At 37.1% G+C, this 18,488-nt stretch overlaps 1 protein-coding gene and 1 long non-coding RNA gene across 2 annotated transcripts in view; both read right to left on the reverse strand.

Annotated features, from left to right (window-relative positions):
- The window catches only part of pth2rb (parathyroid hormone 2 receptor b), a 42,433-nt gene extending 37,930 nt beyond the window's left edge, over positions 1-4,503 (reverse strand). Inside the window, exon 1 of the mRNA XM_048182774.1 lies at positions 3,875-4,503. Coding sequence (XP_048038731.1) covers positions 3,875-4,108 — 234 coding nt within the window. The 5' untranslated portion in view covers positions 4,109-4,503. The remainder of the gene's footprint in view (positions 1-3,874) is intronic.
- Positions 4,504-9,489: 4,986 nt separating this feature from the next.
- Positions 9,490-18,488, reverse strand: part of LOC125263697 — a 37,090-nt gene continuing 28,091 nt past the window's right edge. Inside the window, exon 3 of the long non-coding RNA XR_007183873.1 lies at positions 9,490-9,800. This is a non-coding gene — a long non-coding RNA (uncharacterized LOC125263697). The remainder of the gene's footprint in view (positions 9,801-18,488) is intronic.

Here is an 18,488-nt window from a genome sequence, read left to right on the forward strand (position 1 = left end):
ATGGAATGTTCCCTTAAAGTTCGTATAGCAAAGGGAAAAACTTAAATTTAATAACTGGATGTGTCCGAACATTTAGAAATAATCCTTTCTTAATAGATACGTTAGCAAAATGTTCTTATAACATTCTATTCTATTCTATTCTATTCTATTCTATTCTATTCAAGAAAATGAACTCCCTAGAAATATTTCTATTCCATTAAATTCTATTATTCTCTCATTCTATTATATTCTCCTCTCTGATCTTGTCCTTGTGCTTTCACATTTGTCATCCTTTTTTGCTTTCAAATCCATCTTGTAAGAAGGACAACTCTGCCCCGAAGGCTTCTCGATTTCTAGCGGAGTGTGAAGCCCACTTTCAAAATATGACATCTTCAAAAAGTTTCTCTCTCTCTCGGTCTCCCTCTTTTTCTTGCCTGTCTCTATTTAAATCCTCTTTACTTTTAGTACTCTTGTTCTGGGATTTTGCACCCTCCTCTGCATTCTGGGCAGCACACCACATGTTGCCATTGTTTTATTTGAATCGTATTCATTTGGGTCGTCCATCCTTCTCAGATTAGTGCTGGACTGCCGCATGTAAGGGACACGTTACTGCTGAAATGCGTCAGATTGCAAAGACACTGTTGAATACAGAAATGGAAAATTAACATACTGCTCAGTGCATACTGCACACTATACACTGTATACTTTCAACTGTTTTTATATTTTTGTATTAAAAACTGTGTATCATTCAACTGTGCGTACACACGGATTTGTGCGTGAAATCTGCTTACAAACGTTTTGACTATTAAATCATGACTCATCAATCACTTTCATTCTAAAATTATATAGGCTACTCCAGGTGGCCTTATGAATGTGTTTTAAGATTACATTTTCTTTTGTGTTTGAACTTGTTTTGAGGGTACTACAACTTGCATTGCTCGAGGAACTTTCTACACGTTTTCACGCGAAACTGCATCTTGTTTAAGTTTTCATGGCATGGAAGTTGCGATACCTTTCCTGTTGTGACATATATCCGAATGAAACGGCTTCTCGAACAAGAGATGATGTAAGGCGGGACTTATTTTGTCCATCAGAAATTGATTGGTTGTGGTTTGCAATTGGTTGATCTCATGTGAGTGACAGGTTGCCCCGCCCTCATGCCAGTAAACACTTCATTAGAAGAGATGTCACTGCAAGAGGGAGGAGAAATTATTTTGATTAAAAATTACAAGGGCACACGAATGTAAAAAAAAACCATGTGCACGGATAAATCATTTAATACTGCAATATTATTACTATTATTATTAATATTGCAAGAAAGAAACGTCAATTTTGATTTCATGGTGATTTTAAGAACAAATTCATGTGCATTTGCATGTGTTGTGAATTAATATATTAAATTATTACAATTTTTATTTTTTAAATATTTTATCTAAAAGTCAATCACTCAAAACCACAGCCAATCAGAACAGACTGTGGGTGGGCTCTCGCGGCATTTGCATGGCACCAGAGATTAAAGGCTCACTGAAGAGTCTTGGAACGCGCAGCATTATTCAATGTGTTGATGTAATTTCAGCTGAAGACAAGGCGGTATCAAACAGCCCCGCCCCTTTTTTTAAATAGCCAATAGCGTTTCGTTTATATCACAGCTCGGCCAGAGCCGCTAAGCTCGGTAAAGCTTTAATTTCCTTCTAATCTCTAACCTTTTCTCCTCCTAATCTCTTCTATATCCCTTTAATATACAGCATTCTGTGCAGAATTCAAATGGGTCCAATAAGTTTTGTGGTCTGAGCCGACTGGTGCATATGATCCGCGCAGTGCTTTCTGGACCAGAGCAGACTGTTCTCGCGCTGCGGTGGTTCACGGGACAAACAGACTTCATTCGTGTCAATGGAAAGCATATTTACACTGTCTGAATCATTCCCTATCCTCTATATAGTGCACTATGTGCCATCCACCATGTAGAAATTAGTATGTGTGAACATGTGGCCGATTTCAGCCACAGCTTCAGTGTCTGTTTATAGTGTAAGAGGAGGCGGGGCTTCAGATTCTACAGAGCTTTTGATTCGACCGAAGATTTGATGAGAAGCTGAAGTGCGCGGTGATGTCATGAATTATTATTATTAGAAGTGAGAGACTGTAAGATTTGAATGCTTATCTCCTAAATGTGAATTTTGTCATTATTTTGGAACACACCAGCTTATTCATAACCTTAACCTTAACATATTCATACTAAAAGCTAAAAAACTTAAATTTTGATTTCAGGGGGACTTTAAACTTGACGGCACTCGCAAGGAAATGGATAAGTACATATTCAAATTCAAATACATACTGAGCTTCTAAAACAATCTTTGTCGTAAAATACACTTGCTTGTTCACAGTTTGAATGTTCTTGCTTCCATTTGTTTAAAGGTGCCCTCGAATGAAAAATTGAATTTATCTTGGCATAGTTAAATAACAAGAGTTCAGTACATGGAAATGACATACAGTGAGTCTCAAACTCCATTGTTTCCTCCTTCTTATATAAATCTCATTTGTTTAAAAGACCTCAGAAGAACAGGCGAATCTCAACATAACACCGACTGTTACATAACAGTCGGGGTGTACGCCCCCAATATTTGCATATACCAGCCCATGTTCCCAACATTATGAAAGGCATTAGACAAGGGCAGCCAGTAACGTCTGGATCTGCAGAGGTGAATCAACATACTAGGTAAGCAAGCAAGAACAATAGCGAAAAATGGCAGATGGAGCAATAATAACTGACATGATCCATGATTACATTATATTTTTAGTGATATTTGTAGATTGTCTTTCTAAATGTTTTGTTAGCATGATGCTAATGTACTGTTAAATGTGGTTAAAGTTACCATCGTTTCTTACTGTATTCACGGAGACAAGAGAGCCGTCGCTATTTTCATTATTAAACACTTGTAGTCTGTATAATGCATAAACACATCTTCATTCTTGATAAATCTCTCCAACAGTGTAGCATTAGCCGTTAGCCACGGAGCACAGCCTCAAACTCATTCAGAATCAATGTAGACAATATAACAGTATACAATACTCACATAATCCGACGCATGCATGTCGAACACTTTGTAAAGATCCATTTGAGGGTTATATTAGCTGTGTAAACTTTGTTTATGCACTGTTCAAGGCAAGCTTGAGCTCCGTGGGCGTGGAGCACGAGAATTAAAGGGCCAGTAGCCCTGAATCGGCTCATTTATAATGATGCCCCAAAATAGGCAGTTAAAAAAATTAATTAAAAAAAATCTGTGGGTATTTTGAGCTGAAACTTAACAGACACATTCAGGGGACACCTTAGACTTATATTACATCTTTTTAAAAAAAGTTCTAGGGCACCTTTAATTTCCAGACCTGAGGTGATTTATCCATTGTTCCTTTTACTACGGCTACAAAGCTGAGAGCACTAAATTCAAAGTCACATTACACGCTTTTAACATTAAATAAAGCACATAAACATTACCTGAGATTATAATTGCCATACATTGTGTTCTTGTTGTTCCAGCTGCAAAAAAAAAAAAAAAAAAAATAGAAACCGTTTATGCTTATCACCGTCGCGGCTGGTTAGGACAACCGGTAACTAACACCTCTGATTGGTCATTATTTCAATAGAAATCCATGTGATTGGCTACAGTATTCAACGCTGCAAAATCACGTTGTGAATAGACACATTGGCAGCGCCGTTGATCTTACATAACACGAATATAACAACCAGATTGCTTAAATTTACTTACTTTTCTGTTTTAATTAACAATACAAATTATATGTTACGCATAGCAATATAACTCCATTAATCCTGCAGGTCCAGCACATCCCACAGAAGCTCAGTTGTACTGAGATCTGGAGAATTTGGAGGCCAGGGCAATACCTTGAACTCTTCATCATGTTCCATGGCAGGGTGCATTATCCTGCTGAAAGAGTTCCACTTCCACCAGGGAACACCATGGTCATGAAGGGCTGTACCTGGACCGCAACAATATTCAGGTAAGTGGCACGTGTCAAATGTATGTCCACATGAATGGCCGGACCCAGGGTTTCCCATCAGAACATTTCCCAGAGCATCCCACTCTCTCCACCGGCTTGTCGTTCTCCCACAGTGCATCAATTCCTCAGGTAAACGGCGCACACGTACGACATGTGAAGCTAAATGTTGCCAGGCCAAAGGTGATATTGTTATCTCCAGGCAACATACTGCAAGCACTAATAAAACTCCTTATTAATGTACTGCCCCCTGTGAGCCGAAAGAGAGAGCGAGAGAAACAGAGCACTTTAATAAGGCCAGTGTGGCGCTTAAAACGTGAGTGGATGAAATAATGTGTGAATTTCCGAGTGTGTGGGAACACGTCCCTGCATGCAGTAACCTTTTACTTCCACTAAATCAAGCGCGAGCACGGCGGATGTTGTGTAAGAACACTTTCCGCCACAAATTAAAGCAGAAACCGAACAGAAATCTGTGACGTGGAATAACATATGAAAATTGCAAATGGAATATATCAAGTGCATGATTCATTTTTTTTTTGCAATTGTTTCTGAAATGTTAGCATGACACGGTACCGTGATCTTCACAAAAGGGTTGTTATGGGAACCAGCAGAAGTGTTCCTCATTTACCATATCATGCCTGACTTTCTTCATCACTTTTTTGGGGTTGCTTAATAAATATTCAAGGATGTGTTTCCACCCCAGAGAAATGAAAACTCACAAATAACATTTCTTTGATATCTCAGTAGTTGCTCTTTAAATAAGTGCTGGTCCAATACTTTCAAACGGGCAGTTTTGCCCCATTTTTGCAATGTTTGTAGACAGTTCAGGATATCTAATACTTTTCTTCCTCTCTCTCTCTCTCTCTCTCTCTCTCTCTCTCTCTTTCTCTCACATACTTTGCTTCACCATTAGCTTTTTCCTTTCTTCCTCTTGTTACTCACTGGCAAAAATCTAAAATTGTTGTTGTGTCTGATTTGATCATCGGGTTCTTAGTACGGGTTCATCCTGAGGGGACGAAGTGTGCTTCAAAACTAGTCAGCTGTTAAAAGAAAGACTCAAAGCTTTAATCCACATACATTTTTGCACAGTCTCCCATAATTTGAATGTAAAACATATATTTAAGAAAGTGCAAGCAGTATTGATGATAACTTTCATACTTGGGTGTCATACTTGGAGTCATCCACTGGCAGTGTTATTTTCATTTTTGTGTAATAGTGTAAAAAAAAAAAAAAAGAATTATATTGTATTTGTTTATTTTATTTTATTTTATAGTTATTTGATGCCATTATATTGGCCATTATATTGAAAATGTGCTTAATTACTTGAAGTCATACACTGGCAGTGTTACGTTCATTTTTTTTGTAATATTGTTTTGATATTAGAGTCATTCTCAGAGGCTTTAGTTCAGACAGAGGAAGACTTAATGTGTTTGCATCATGTGTTATTATAGTTATCTAAAACTAAAACCATAAATGAATGGTGTTGCTTGAAATACAATAAATCTTAACTGAAATAAAAACCCTTATATTTTATTTTATTTCCACTATTTTACAAGGAAACATTTCTTATTTTCATTTAGTTTACTTTGATGAACTGAAAGAAATATAACTAAAATTGAAAGGAAAAATAAAAACTATATAGGCATGTTATGGAAATGTAAATATATGGAAAAAAACATCACAAAATTACTAAAATTTGAACTTAAATTAAAATGAAAAACATAATATACAATATAAAAAAAAAAATTAAAAAATTCATTAATTTAATGATACTAAAATAACACTAGTTTGCAAAAGCTTGATTTTCTGGTGTCCTGTTAGTATCCTAAAAACCATTAAACTGTTTACCATTGTCTGTGACTTTTTGTCCTATTTCTTATCTTTATGGCTAATGTTACAGCGCCACCCAGTGCCTAACAAAAACATTGCAACACACACACACAACAAAATGGCTCTGGCACATATGGCTCAATTGTTTGAGCAAATTTGTCATAACAATCACAATTTACAATAAAAAAAAAAAAAGAACTCATAAATAATTCCAATCCATTAATTCAGCCACATAATGATCCACAATGAGACAAAACATCATCAGAATGAGAGCATCATATGGGCTGTTTCACTGTTGTTACTTGTTATTTGGTGAAAGTCCATATATGTCTCAAATAGGGTCAAACCAGTAGATATAGTGAATCATTTTTCACTCCCAAATGTATTTGTGGAACTGTTGCTGTGGACAAAAAGACACAATTGCACCATCAAATGAAGGATTTTCTTTGGTGGACACCTCTGAATATCTCTGTAATGTTGTGCAACTTCAGATGTGCCATACAGATTATTAAAAAACCTTTTCAATGTGATGGGGAAACACTTATATAAATGAGACATTTATATAGATCAGTGTGAGAAAATCAGCAGAGATTTTTAGTATAGTACATTCACAAAAACCAAACTAAATGAAACAAATCTTCGTTTTGGAGTTCAAAAGGGATCATTCCTATCCTATCAAAGTCATGAGAAATAACCTCTCATTTGTTGTACAATGAGAAATAAATTTCTCATTTGATGTATATCTATTTTCTCTAATAAAAGATTTCATCAGGACAAAAGACAACTCAAGCAAAAGCAGTCCTTTATAGTGGCTGGACTTATTTAATGTATAAGCCTGATGCACAATAAATCTTTTCCTTTTCAGTTTGACAGAAAGGTTATGATTTGCATGAAGTGTCTGAATGGCTTTGATGAAAAAAGGACCAACACCAAATTTTTCATTCTGTTGATGAGATAGTAGATTTGAGACTTTACGTCATTGAGTCAGACATATTATTATTACACACTGTTAGAATTATTGCAGATATGATGTCTCATGGTGAGATCACGCCTTGCGTAGACAGTTTAAAAGTTGTGAAAGTAATGTGGTGCCATACCAGACCTTGTAGGTCAGCATGAGGATTTTAAAATCAATCCGAAACCTGACAGAGAGCTAGTGCAATGACTCTAAAACTGGAGAGATGTGCTCACTTGTCCTGGTCCTTGTCAGGATCTTAGCAGCAGAATTTGAACAGACTGCAATTTATTTAGAGAAACCCAGCAAGAAGAGCATTACAGTAATCGATGTGTGAAAAAACAATAGTGTTGATCAGTATTTCAGCAACAGAGAAGGATAATATGGAGCGCAGTCTTGCAATGTTTCTGAGATGAAGGAATGAATTTTTAACTGTATTCTGGACGTGAGGGTCAATTGTTAAGTTTGTGTCAAATATCACAACCAATTTTTTAAATTTTGTTCGAAACTTTAGAGCAGAGCCTTCCACTTTTATTAATTTGATGTGGTGAACCGATAAGCATCTGTCTTATCACTGTTGAGACAGAGAAAGTTTTGAGAAATTTTTACCTCAGAAATGCAGTGTTCAAGAAAACCAATAGCTGCATTATCAGCAGTTTTTGTATGAATATAAATCTGGCTGTTGTCTGAGTAGAAATGAAACTTAAGATCAAGGGATCTTAAAAGCTGCCCAAGAGGAAAGATGTACATGCTAAAAATAAGGGGACTCAAAATTGAACCCTGTGGGACACCAAACTGAACTGAACCAACATTGGACCAACATCTTCCCAAGGAAATAAACTGAAAGATAAGACTTAAACCAGTTTAACACCAAAAATGGTTTCCAAACGCTAGTGAGTAACAGAGAGTAAAGTAATTAATAAAGAGTATCATTAGTAAAGCAAAGATTCTGAAGAAATAAGAATTTTTATTCTTTATTTGTCAGAACTTCACTGAACTTTGCACAAATCAGCTCTAGATCATGCTGACAGTTACCAAAAGAATTTTGTTCTTTTAAACAGATTAGGAGATACAGTTTTTGGTTACACTTTATTTTAAGGTGTCTTTGTTACACTGTAATTGTACATTAAACTACTGAGTAATATTAATTAACAACTTGTATACGGGTTACCCAGGATTAGAGTTTGGTTTAGGGTTAGTTGCAAGTAATTATGCATAAACATAATTTGCATAACTACATGTCATACATGGACCAAGTTTTTATGTGTCTGGTATGACCCATAATAGGCTAACTACATCCAAACTTCTCAAAACGTTGTACATGGAGAACAAGTCATTCTGAGCAAACGGGCTTGTTTGATGATTTTATGATGCTCAGGAGGCTAACTGCAAATGTAAATGTTAATCACTGTTATCACCTGCTGTAAACCTCAGTTACATATGAGGAGAGTAATGTGATAAAATCACAAAGTATAAAAATAATAAATACATTTTCTTTGCATTTATTTAAGTTTCTCTTCTTCTGTTCTTCTTTAGAAAACTTTTGCCATCCAAATGAATAAAATCAGGATCATTTCAAAACCAAATGCCTGTCAGGATAAACTTCTTCCATATGTTGATGCACACATTTTCCATTTCCACTGTTCTCTTGTGGAGTGATGCACAGATCTGAACGATCATAAATGACCTACAGAGGGCAGCAGAGCTCTGATACTCAAAAACACCAGCAAATGTCCAAAATATAACGTCAACTGTTACTGATAAAAATAAGAGTTAATCTTGTAAACGCTGTTAATGTGAACTGCCAATAAAACATTTCCAAAAAAACAAACAAAAAAAACTTTTCTTGTTGACAATTTTCGAATTATGTCAACAATGAATAAACTAACTTTTGAAATATATATGTTTATATTGCTGTATATGTTCTTGCCTCATTTAATTTATATATTCGATGTAGAACCAGAAAGATTCTCATTCATTTAAACTATGAATTGGTTTAAACAAAACAAACAAATAAAAAAAATCTTTCATGTACAATCCTTTTTTTCTGATCAAACAGTCTGGAACAACAACAATAACTAAATGGATGATTTAGTCAAATTAGTAAATTAGCAAATCAGTGATTAATCCGTGAATTAGTAATTTATCAATGAATTTATCAATGAAAAACTGACATTAGTCACAAATTGGCATATTGACAGCTTGTCCGATCTTCTGACATTTTGCAGAATCATAATTTGAGTAAATGTTTATCCTGAAGATTTCTCAGAATGAACAACTTCACCTTGAGAAGAGCATTAAGGTAATATAATGACGTGACAGCAGGTTAAACTTGATCTGGACTTACATCATGCTCAGGAGAATAAGGAATCAATGGTTTCTAATGAAAACATGTATGTATGACAACAAAAATGTGCACAGTTTCCTGTGATGGGTAGTGTAGGGGGATAGGGGATAGAAAATACAGTTTGTACAGTATAAAAACCATTACGTCTATGGAATGTCCCCACAATTCACAAAAACAAACGTGTGTGTGTGTGTGTGTGTATGTGTGTTCATACAGTATTTAACACTTCAAATATCCCAGTAAACACTGAAGATCACGTTAAATTGTCACAGACATATTTAATAATAAGTTCAGTACATGTTAGCATTTTCACACACACACACACACACACACACACACACACACACAAAAAAACTATGACAAAAGCAGTTTTAAAGGCAAAGGGTGGTCAATATTGATTTGATTTATTTAACTTATTTAAATTTAAGGTTGTTAAAAAAATAAATTCATGTTTTTTACTTTACAGAATTTTTCACAAGTGTGAAAAAAGTGTCTAAAACTTTTCACATACTGTAGTTTGCAGATATTTCTTGACACATCTCGCCACAGTTCTTATAGAGTCACATATTTAAACATTTTCTGACTCTCAACTCTCACACAGCTCAACACACTTGTCTAGTTTATCGTCACTGTCAAGTACGTCAAGAATGCAGAGTTTCCAGCGAATGTCCTCATCCTGACCTGCAGAGAGAAGAGAAACAAAAGAGTCAAACATACAGCCTTTTCAGGAATTTGACCATTCAAATTAAATTCAGATTTATGCATATCAGCATAAAGGTTTGGTTGTGCGTATTTCCATAAATGGTTGCTTTAATCAGATTAGAGTTTGACATATTAGTTTTCCACCAAATACCTGGCATGCAAAAGCAGAGCATTTTGTATTGTATGTATTACAGCATTGTTGTATTGTGTTTTTGTGTTATAATTGACACAATAACACCTGTTCTCAGAGTGCTCTGTCTGGTTCTTAAATACATAGATACGTCTCATTTAGTTTGCAGAGGCGTGTCACCTGATACCAAATGTTTGTACAAATGTTTTACATTTACTAACTGGTGTTACTGTGGCGACACTCCAGGATGTACCAGGATTATAAACAAGTAAAAAGAGCTGCATCCATTTCTCTAATAAGGGCCTCATTGGGCCGTCAAAGAGCCCTAGTGCACTATAGCACAAATTAAAAGAGCCCAGTGAAATAATTAATGTGTTACTGAGAATTAATTAAAGGTGGTAAAGAGGATGTTTTGTTTTATACATTTTTGCAATATTACTTGAAACTGTCTTTACTAAGTGATAAAAGACTATTTATTAGGTGCACTGAAAGGAATATTATTAATATACATCATCTGTGCACGAGGTAGGGCCTTAAAAACATCAGCCAATCGTTTACGCGATCATCGCGTAAACGATTGGCCTCTGGCTTGTCAATCACTGCCATTGTGAGACGTGCGCGGATTGGCCCTCTGGCTTGTCAATTACTGCCATGACGTTCCTTGTGAGAGACGCGCGGCTGCGCACTCCAGTAACTTTCCACACTCCACAGGCGCCGCATGCAATGTTTTTGTCAGGAGACAGGAGTAACAACTGCAGATTATGAGTCACCTGCGGTGAGTCTGACATAATGAATCCACTAAGTGTGTGCGTGGCTTAACGATTGTAAGGCCGATTATGAATGTAAATTGATACTTATGACTGATCGTGCTCAGACGCGTCCAGTCAGAGCCAGTTGCGTTTAGTCTGCGATTACAGTCTGTGTTCAAATTCCATGTGAAAGTATATAAATCTGCTTCAGGAGCAGGAAACTATCGCTGTGTGTTGAGCATAGTCAGAATGTTTTAGCTAGTCGTTAAATGTGTGCCCGGCTTAATAACACAGCGAATGCCAGTGGTAAACAAACACTCGTGCACGAGTTTTGGGAGGTGTTCACTTGAAATGAGCTGTGAAGCTGAGGGGGATTGTTCTTCCGCATGCGCTCATTTCAAAAACGCTCATTGCGCTCATTTCAAAAACTCAGTCGACGAAACATCCTCTGTACCACCTTTAATCAGATCTGGTTTGCAGTTGTTACAGTCACGCCTGTCCCGGACTCCATGATCCTCCCTGTTCCACACCTGAACTCACTTCCCTCATCATCTCTCCCGCTCTCCCTGAATTCCCTGCACCTGGTCGTCATCGTTTGCACACCCTTTATATTGGGCTCACTCCCTGCACTCCTTGTCTGTTCTTATTGTTGTGATGTTGTTTGCTATTGCCTAGTGTGTGCTGTTCTGTTCCTTTGCTAAATAAATACCCTTTTGAAGAAGCCTGATTCTGACTCATCCCTGCTGCAGCAACACTTGTAACAGCAGTTTTAATATTAAACATAAAATCATATATAACAAAACATTAAGAAACACATATGTCATAGTGGTTAGGCCCTTTCTAAACTCTTAAAGAGGCTTTTTCTCTTTACTGTCTATGTGAAGAGGAAATCTTTTACTTTTCATTACAGATGATAAGCGGTATTGAGAATGGATGGATGGATCGAGTTAAAATATATCATGATATACATGCCTGACCATAAAAGACAGCAATGTGCCAACAATCTCACCCATTTTAGGCTTTCAGGCTAATTGTTTAAAGATATTTCATTGTCTGAAAGCTCTAGAAACCCATGAGACCGACCATGGGATGGATGGAACTGATATAATGTTAATAACTGCAACAACAGAAATGACTTCAAAGTCTGGACACAAAGAGGAACAAAGAGGGATGAAACCATTTTAAAAGTCTATACAGCAATGTTTCATGCTGGAAAACAAGTGGGCAAAGGAAGTACACACACTAAGAAAATTAGAAAGACACAGACACAATACATATGACACAATGAAAAGACATACTTTAGTTGCACAAGCAAATGTATCACTCTGCTATGGCTAAAAAAAGTCACCATTTGGTTTTAAGTAAAACAAATACTTAAGAGTCTAAAGGATCATTATTGTAGTTATTAATGTGTTTCTGGCTTGTTATATGTTTGGCAACAATTCTTTTAAACATAACTGATGCGGTGTGTAGCTTTTTATTCCTTAAACAGCAATGTCGGAGGACATATCCCATATTCCAGCCATATTAAAAAAGATGATGAAGAGCTCAAACTGTGAAACAATAGTTCATGGAGCCAGAGCAAACCTAAGGCAGGACACTGACACTGGACAACCTATTCAAGAAGAAATGTGTGGGTCAAAGAGCTGAAGTTGTAACTATAATTGCAAGGATGTGAAGAATGCTTTTTAAAAGTCGGAATATCATACTTTCCACGGAAATTCTAGCATGCCGCTGTTCGTCTTTGCCTCATTATGTCACACCTGTTTACATGAAGAAGGAGTCCCAGCTAGTAGGCCATATGGCATGTGAAGATGCTGCTGGTAGTGGATCATTTTCAGCCTTTTCTCACAGCAGCTGGAAACATTAAACTTATCGTTTTGATGGCGGATTGTATAGTATGACAAATAAACTTTAGAAATTAGACTACAGAAACTGAAATCTACAATGCTAATACACACTAAATACACGTAACGTTAGTCACACAATGCTGATGTTAACATTAACCATTTGAGAACAAAGTATAACAATAATAATAATTTTCACGGTTTGATGTGATATGAGCTAAGTGATCGCTAGATTTAATCACCATTGGCATCGATTTATTGAACAAAAGCGATAGATTTGTTCAGATGACCTTTTCTGGTGAAAATTATTATTTTGGTCATCCAAGAACACAATCTGTAATTTCAAAGTACTATATCCACACTGTGTGTTGACTGACAGCAAACATTAGATTCATCCGCGCTGAGGAGTTGTGCTGATACACAACCCACGTAAAGATGATAATTCCATGATAACTGCAATTGCAAGGTTTCAAACAGAGATGGCGACAAAGATAAGCAGTGAACAATATGGGTCTTTATAAATTAAAAAAAAAGAAAAGAAAAGAATGCTGTGACATTCAGATGGTAGGGTCAGAATGTGGCATCCGTTTGGTCCTGGATTTCTTTGACCTGATTGCCACAAACTGGATCAGTTCAGACCACCAGATTTCTGGAAGACCAAAGGAGGAGAAACTGCAGTATTTTGACTTCAAGCTGCTGGTTGAATTAATGTGCAAGCACAGGGAGGTCGAGAAATAGATGTTGCTCCCTCAGCATAGGATTTCAAGCCATGACAAAAAATATTATGTCCCTTCCCAATCACCATACTGCAGCATATGTCATGATGAAAAAAATGATACCCCAAAATAGAATTCATGAAGACTAAATCCCCTTGCCTTGCCCATGAAAGATTTATGTTATTTAAAAAATCCATTACATATTTGGACAATGGGGGGCGCCATTTTGTTCAGGTGCACAGTGAATTCTATGTCGATGACGTCAAATGTTTGCACTCTGTGAGCTACTGATGATAATTTTACCGCAACACATCTCGGAATATAATATACAATGCTAATTTTCAGTCGATGGGCCACAAGAGAAGCGATAGGCCTAAGTCTTTACTGCTTTACTGGTGATACGAGGAGAAAAGAATGGGAAGTTGTGAAGAATGTGGACGAATAAAACTTCCTAAAGAACCTTTTTTTTTCTTTATTTTGTTTGATTTTTTTGTGTGTGAAAGTTGTGTGCACGGTTCCAATTTAAATTTTGGTAACAGCATAAAATAGCATAAAACAACCGTTTTTTATATTTTTTTCTCGCCATGGTTAGAAAAGAAATTGGACGTAAATGTAAGCTACACTGATCAAAAATCTTTGTCACACTTCAGCACAGCAGAAGTCGCTATGCATTTTTCTAGTTGGTTTGCAACCCGGCGGTAAATGTACAAGAGAAGAAGAGATTGTTCAGTGTTGCCAAGTCTGCGGTTTCTCGCGAAAATGGGCTACTTTAACAGTGTTGCCGCGGGCTGAAGCGACCCCGAATAACATGATATTTATCCCCTGGAATGCGAGTTTTACCCTGACAAAAACGCAGCTTTTACCACCCCAGAACTGGATTTTTGTCGGACGAGCCCCGTGAATTGTGATTTGGCTAGTTTTGTGGTGAAAATCTGGCAACCCTGCCTAGAGGTCTTCACATTTCATTTCCGCATGTTGTCGGAACAGTTAGCATTCTGTTAGTATTTTGGAACTATTAATATATATGAATTATAACGGTGCACCATGATCATTGGGTATGTTCATGATTTTTTTAATGAAATGCTTTTTTTAAAAAAAAGTATCGTGCCCTGGAACTTCCGCAGTTTGTACAATAAGTCCTGATGGCGATGCTCGCTCGTTTGGCCTAGTTTGTTTTGGTCCTCATTTGCTTTATCTATGGGTGCACATATTTGGTCGTCTGAGACCAATTTTGAGAATCCTAAAAGATTCCTATAATCCTAGCCTAAAATCTGTAGTCTTTGATCGCTAGTTTGACATGTTCACCGACAGCCGATTAATGGCCATTATGATCAAATTTTACCTCTGGCAAAATTCTGGCAGTTTTCTTTTGCAGTCTATTTCAAGTTTTAATTTAAGGTTTTACAATATGTACATTCTCCATTGTCATTTAAACATAAAAATAATATTAAATTATGTGCTACCTCAAATTTGGGATATTTTCGTTTGGGTGGAAAGATTTTTTAAAAAGCAACATTAATACATAAGTTGCAATAGACTTTTCTTCCCTATTGTGATGTATATCTGAGTGAAATGGCTTCTCAAACAAGAAAAAATGTAGGGCAGGACTTGATTTTGTCCATCGCAAATTGATAGAAAAATTGGTATTTCTATTGGTCGATCTCATGTGAGATTAAAAGGATCTCCTGCCCTCGCACCAAAAATCAAGTCATCATGTTTTTAGTTTGTGTAGCAAATTGTGGCAGCTCTCTCTAAAACTGTCTGCCTGACTGTTGCTAGAGTATTTTAGGATGTTAGTTTGGCATCACAGCAAGAATTTCTAGATGGCATGTACCTCACTGACCATCGGTGATGGTTCTGTGCAGAACTTCTCATCTCAAACAAGCTTAGTTAGCTACAGGGAGTTAAAGAAACTTGTTTTTTCCCTTTCTGCAGATGCTGTTTCATCTGCGTGTTTGCAGTGCTGATAAATAAAGGTGAGAATCTGAACAACACATCTGAAAGATAAATTCATGCCTCAGACTGTGTGTTTGAAAGTTTCTGTCATTTCAGTGTCTCTGCAGGAAACAGTAGAGGCTGTTATTAGCGGTTCTGTTGTCCTGCCGTGTTCATCCACTGAACATGATCATAAACTTCAAGACATTGATGTGCATTGGAGACACAATGGCAGTGAGATTGTGTATGATATAATCAAGGGTGAAGATTCAGTGGAGCAACAGCATCAACGGTACAAGAGTCGAGCTGAAACTTTCCCTGATGAGTATCTGAGAGGAATCTTCTCCATCAAACTCCATAATCTCACTCATGATGATGCAGGACAGTTCAGCTGCTTCATCACACACTCAGATGAACTTCAGACTGTACAACTGATCATCAAGGGTGTGTAAAAATGGCTTGATGTGTGTATGAAGTAACACAATAGAATAGTGATGGTTAGTTGATCATTATTATTGAGGCCAGTCTCATTCAGTAATCATTGATTACCTAATACTGTAAGGAAGTATCTCCATCCTAAATTTGCAATTACTTACTGATTAGTTAAGTTTGTTTCCATATCAGTTCATAGTAGTGTTTGAAGTGTTAATGTTGTACTACTCATTTGTCCTGCATTACTTCCTGCTTAGTTGCCTATTGATGACGGATCATTCTTCTAAAGGGTTACCATGAAGTTTTTAATAATGAATAGAGTTCAAGTTTACTTATAAATGAATCTCTTGCCTTTATCACAGTGCAGTAATGTTTTTGTTGCAGAAACAACAGCAGAAAAAGGAAGTAAATCCACCGAACAAGAAAACCAAGAAGAAGATACAGAAGCAGACAGTGTGGAGACTTCACCGAAAAAGATTTACATTGTAGCTGTACTACTGTCATTTATATTCTTTATAGTTTGTTTCATTATGTGCCTTATTCTCTTCTGTCCCGACTGAAGACAAAAAACAGGGAGACAAATGACATGTCTGGCCTGACAGTTAAAATTTTCACTTTTTTTCACTAAATTTTCACTGGGAGTTTTGCCACTGTTTTATTCTTGCTTATACTGTTTGTTCTTGTTGAATGTGATCTTGAAACGCTGAAACAGCTACTTTTTTCTCTTTTGTTTCTGAACATGTTCATCCCTTTATGACCACAGTGTACCCATCTTCTGATGACTACTTTCAGCAGTGTAACACACTGTCACAAAGCCCAAACTGACAATGAGTTCACTATGACTATACTGAAAGATCTCAATCCAACTGAAAGCAATGCATTACCAGCCACATTGCTCTGCATTTTTGTCAGGAACGTTTTGGAAAGTTGTGGAAACACAATCATGTTTTTTTGTTGTTGTTGTTTGCTGTTGGAGCAAATGGGAATAAAAAATAACATTCCCGTTCTCCACTATAGAAGTTTACACCATCTTTGATGATGTCCAATACTGAGAACCATGGAAACGTCTGAGTCCAAATACAGGATAAAAGCAACTGGTTTCCTGAGAAAAGGGACCATTATGAACAATTGACTCCTTCCAGTGTGAAAGTCAAAGATGTTAGATGACACCAAACTACAAAAACAAGAAAGAGGTGCATCTGAAACGATTGTCAGAAAGAGGATGCAGTGACAAAGTGGCAGAACAATACGGCAGGTCTGATGGTCTTCAGTGTCCATGGTCTTGAACCTCAGGACAGCTGCTTGAGATAGTGAAAGAGAGGCGCCATGATACTGTGCGTAAGATTTGTTGTTGTGGCTGAGCTACTCAAACATAATTCATGAAGACTAAATCCCCTCGCTCTTCGCCTCAGTGAAGGTTTGAAAGTTTTCTCATTGAAAGCAACGTGTTACTGGCGTAATGCTTTTGCCGACAATGACCACACTTCCCTTGAACATGTGGCAGTATTGGACCCCTTGGGAGGGAGAATGGGTTGATATTTTAATAAGGCCAAGAGGGGAACAACCTTGACCGTCACCAAGTTGGGACAGGTGTTCTGCAATGCCCATTTCAGTTTTAAAGTCCCATGAACCGGAAGTTGCAACCAACATAACTTCAGTGTTGTGACGAATTTCCAAGTGAAACGGAATATTGAATAGAGGGCAGGGTTTTATTTTAGCGCAGCTCCTCCCCATCCCTCGCTCATAGCAGACTGACGGCTGGAGGGAAGTGGTTAAAGGGAACCCCTGGTATTAAGACTTGTATGGCTTAATATAACATAAATTATGTCTCTTACTGAAATATATAGTCCCTGACAGCAACATAATGTGGCCCAGATCCGCCCCACATCTATTACATGTGGATTACATGCGGACCAGATGTGGGCAGACAGACACTATGGCCACGTGCACACTGCAGCTAAATTCGGTTGTCAGTTCACCTTTTAGTGCTTAATCGCGTTCTGTACACACACAGTGCAGTAAAATACGGGAGTGACAACCGCATTCTACAATCGTATTAACTCCCGAAAAATACAGATAGTGACAACTGCATTTACAGAAATTTTATGCAGTCTCTTGTATGCGCGGCGAATCACAGGGAAAGCGTGAGCCTTGACACATTCGTGACATCTTGACTCATTGCCAGATCTTGCTAGAAAATCAGCGAATAAGAATAAAACCATAATAAACCGAAAATAAGACCAAAATATTTCGATTCATGTCTGCTCACTTTAATAGCTCCATAAACCCGTTCGCTTTATGAGATGAGCTTAAACAAGAAGCCCGAAAATGCTTATAATGAGTGATCATGGCAACACAAAAAGAGCGCGCTGTGTGTGAAACCTGTACAAGCATAAACAAAACACGACGCCTCCGTTGACTGTGTTAGTGTGTTTAGTTAAATTGCTGAAAATAGCGAGTGTTTTGTCACTTATTCATTTGGTCACAATAATGGATACCAAACATGAGAGACACCAGAACGTCGCTATGGTTTCCAAGTTGTCAGTCATCGCATTTTAGAGAGTCGTACACACATGTAACGATAATTTAGGGGATTCACTCCTGCATTTAAATGCGGTTGTCACTCCTGAAACTTACAGTGTGTACGTGGCCTATGTTGCTGTCAGGGGTAGAAAACCCATGAAAGATTTATGTTATTTAAAAAATCCATTACATATTTGGACAATGGGGGGCGCCATTTTGTTCAGGTGCACAGTGAATTCTATGTCGATGACGTCAAATGTTTGCACTCTGTGAGCTACTGATGATAATTTTACCGCAACACATCTCGGAATATAATATACAATGCTAATTTTCAG

This window comes from Megalobrama amblycephala, linkage group LG2 (assembly GCF_018812025.1).
Source record: "Megalobrama amblycephala isolate DHTTF-2021 linkage group LG2, ASM1881202v1, whole genome shotgun sequence".
In the NCBI taxonomy this organism is placed as follows: Eukaryota; Metazoa; Chordata; class Actinopteri; order Cypriniformes; family Xenocyprididae; genus Megalobrama; species Megalobrama amblycephala.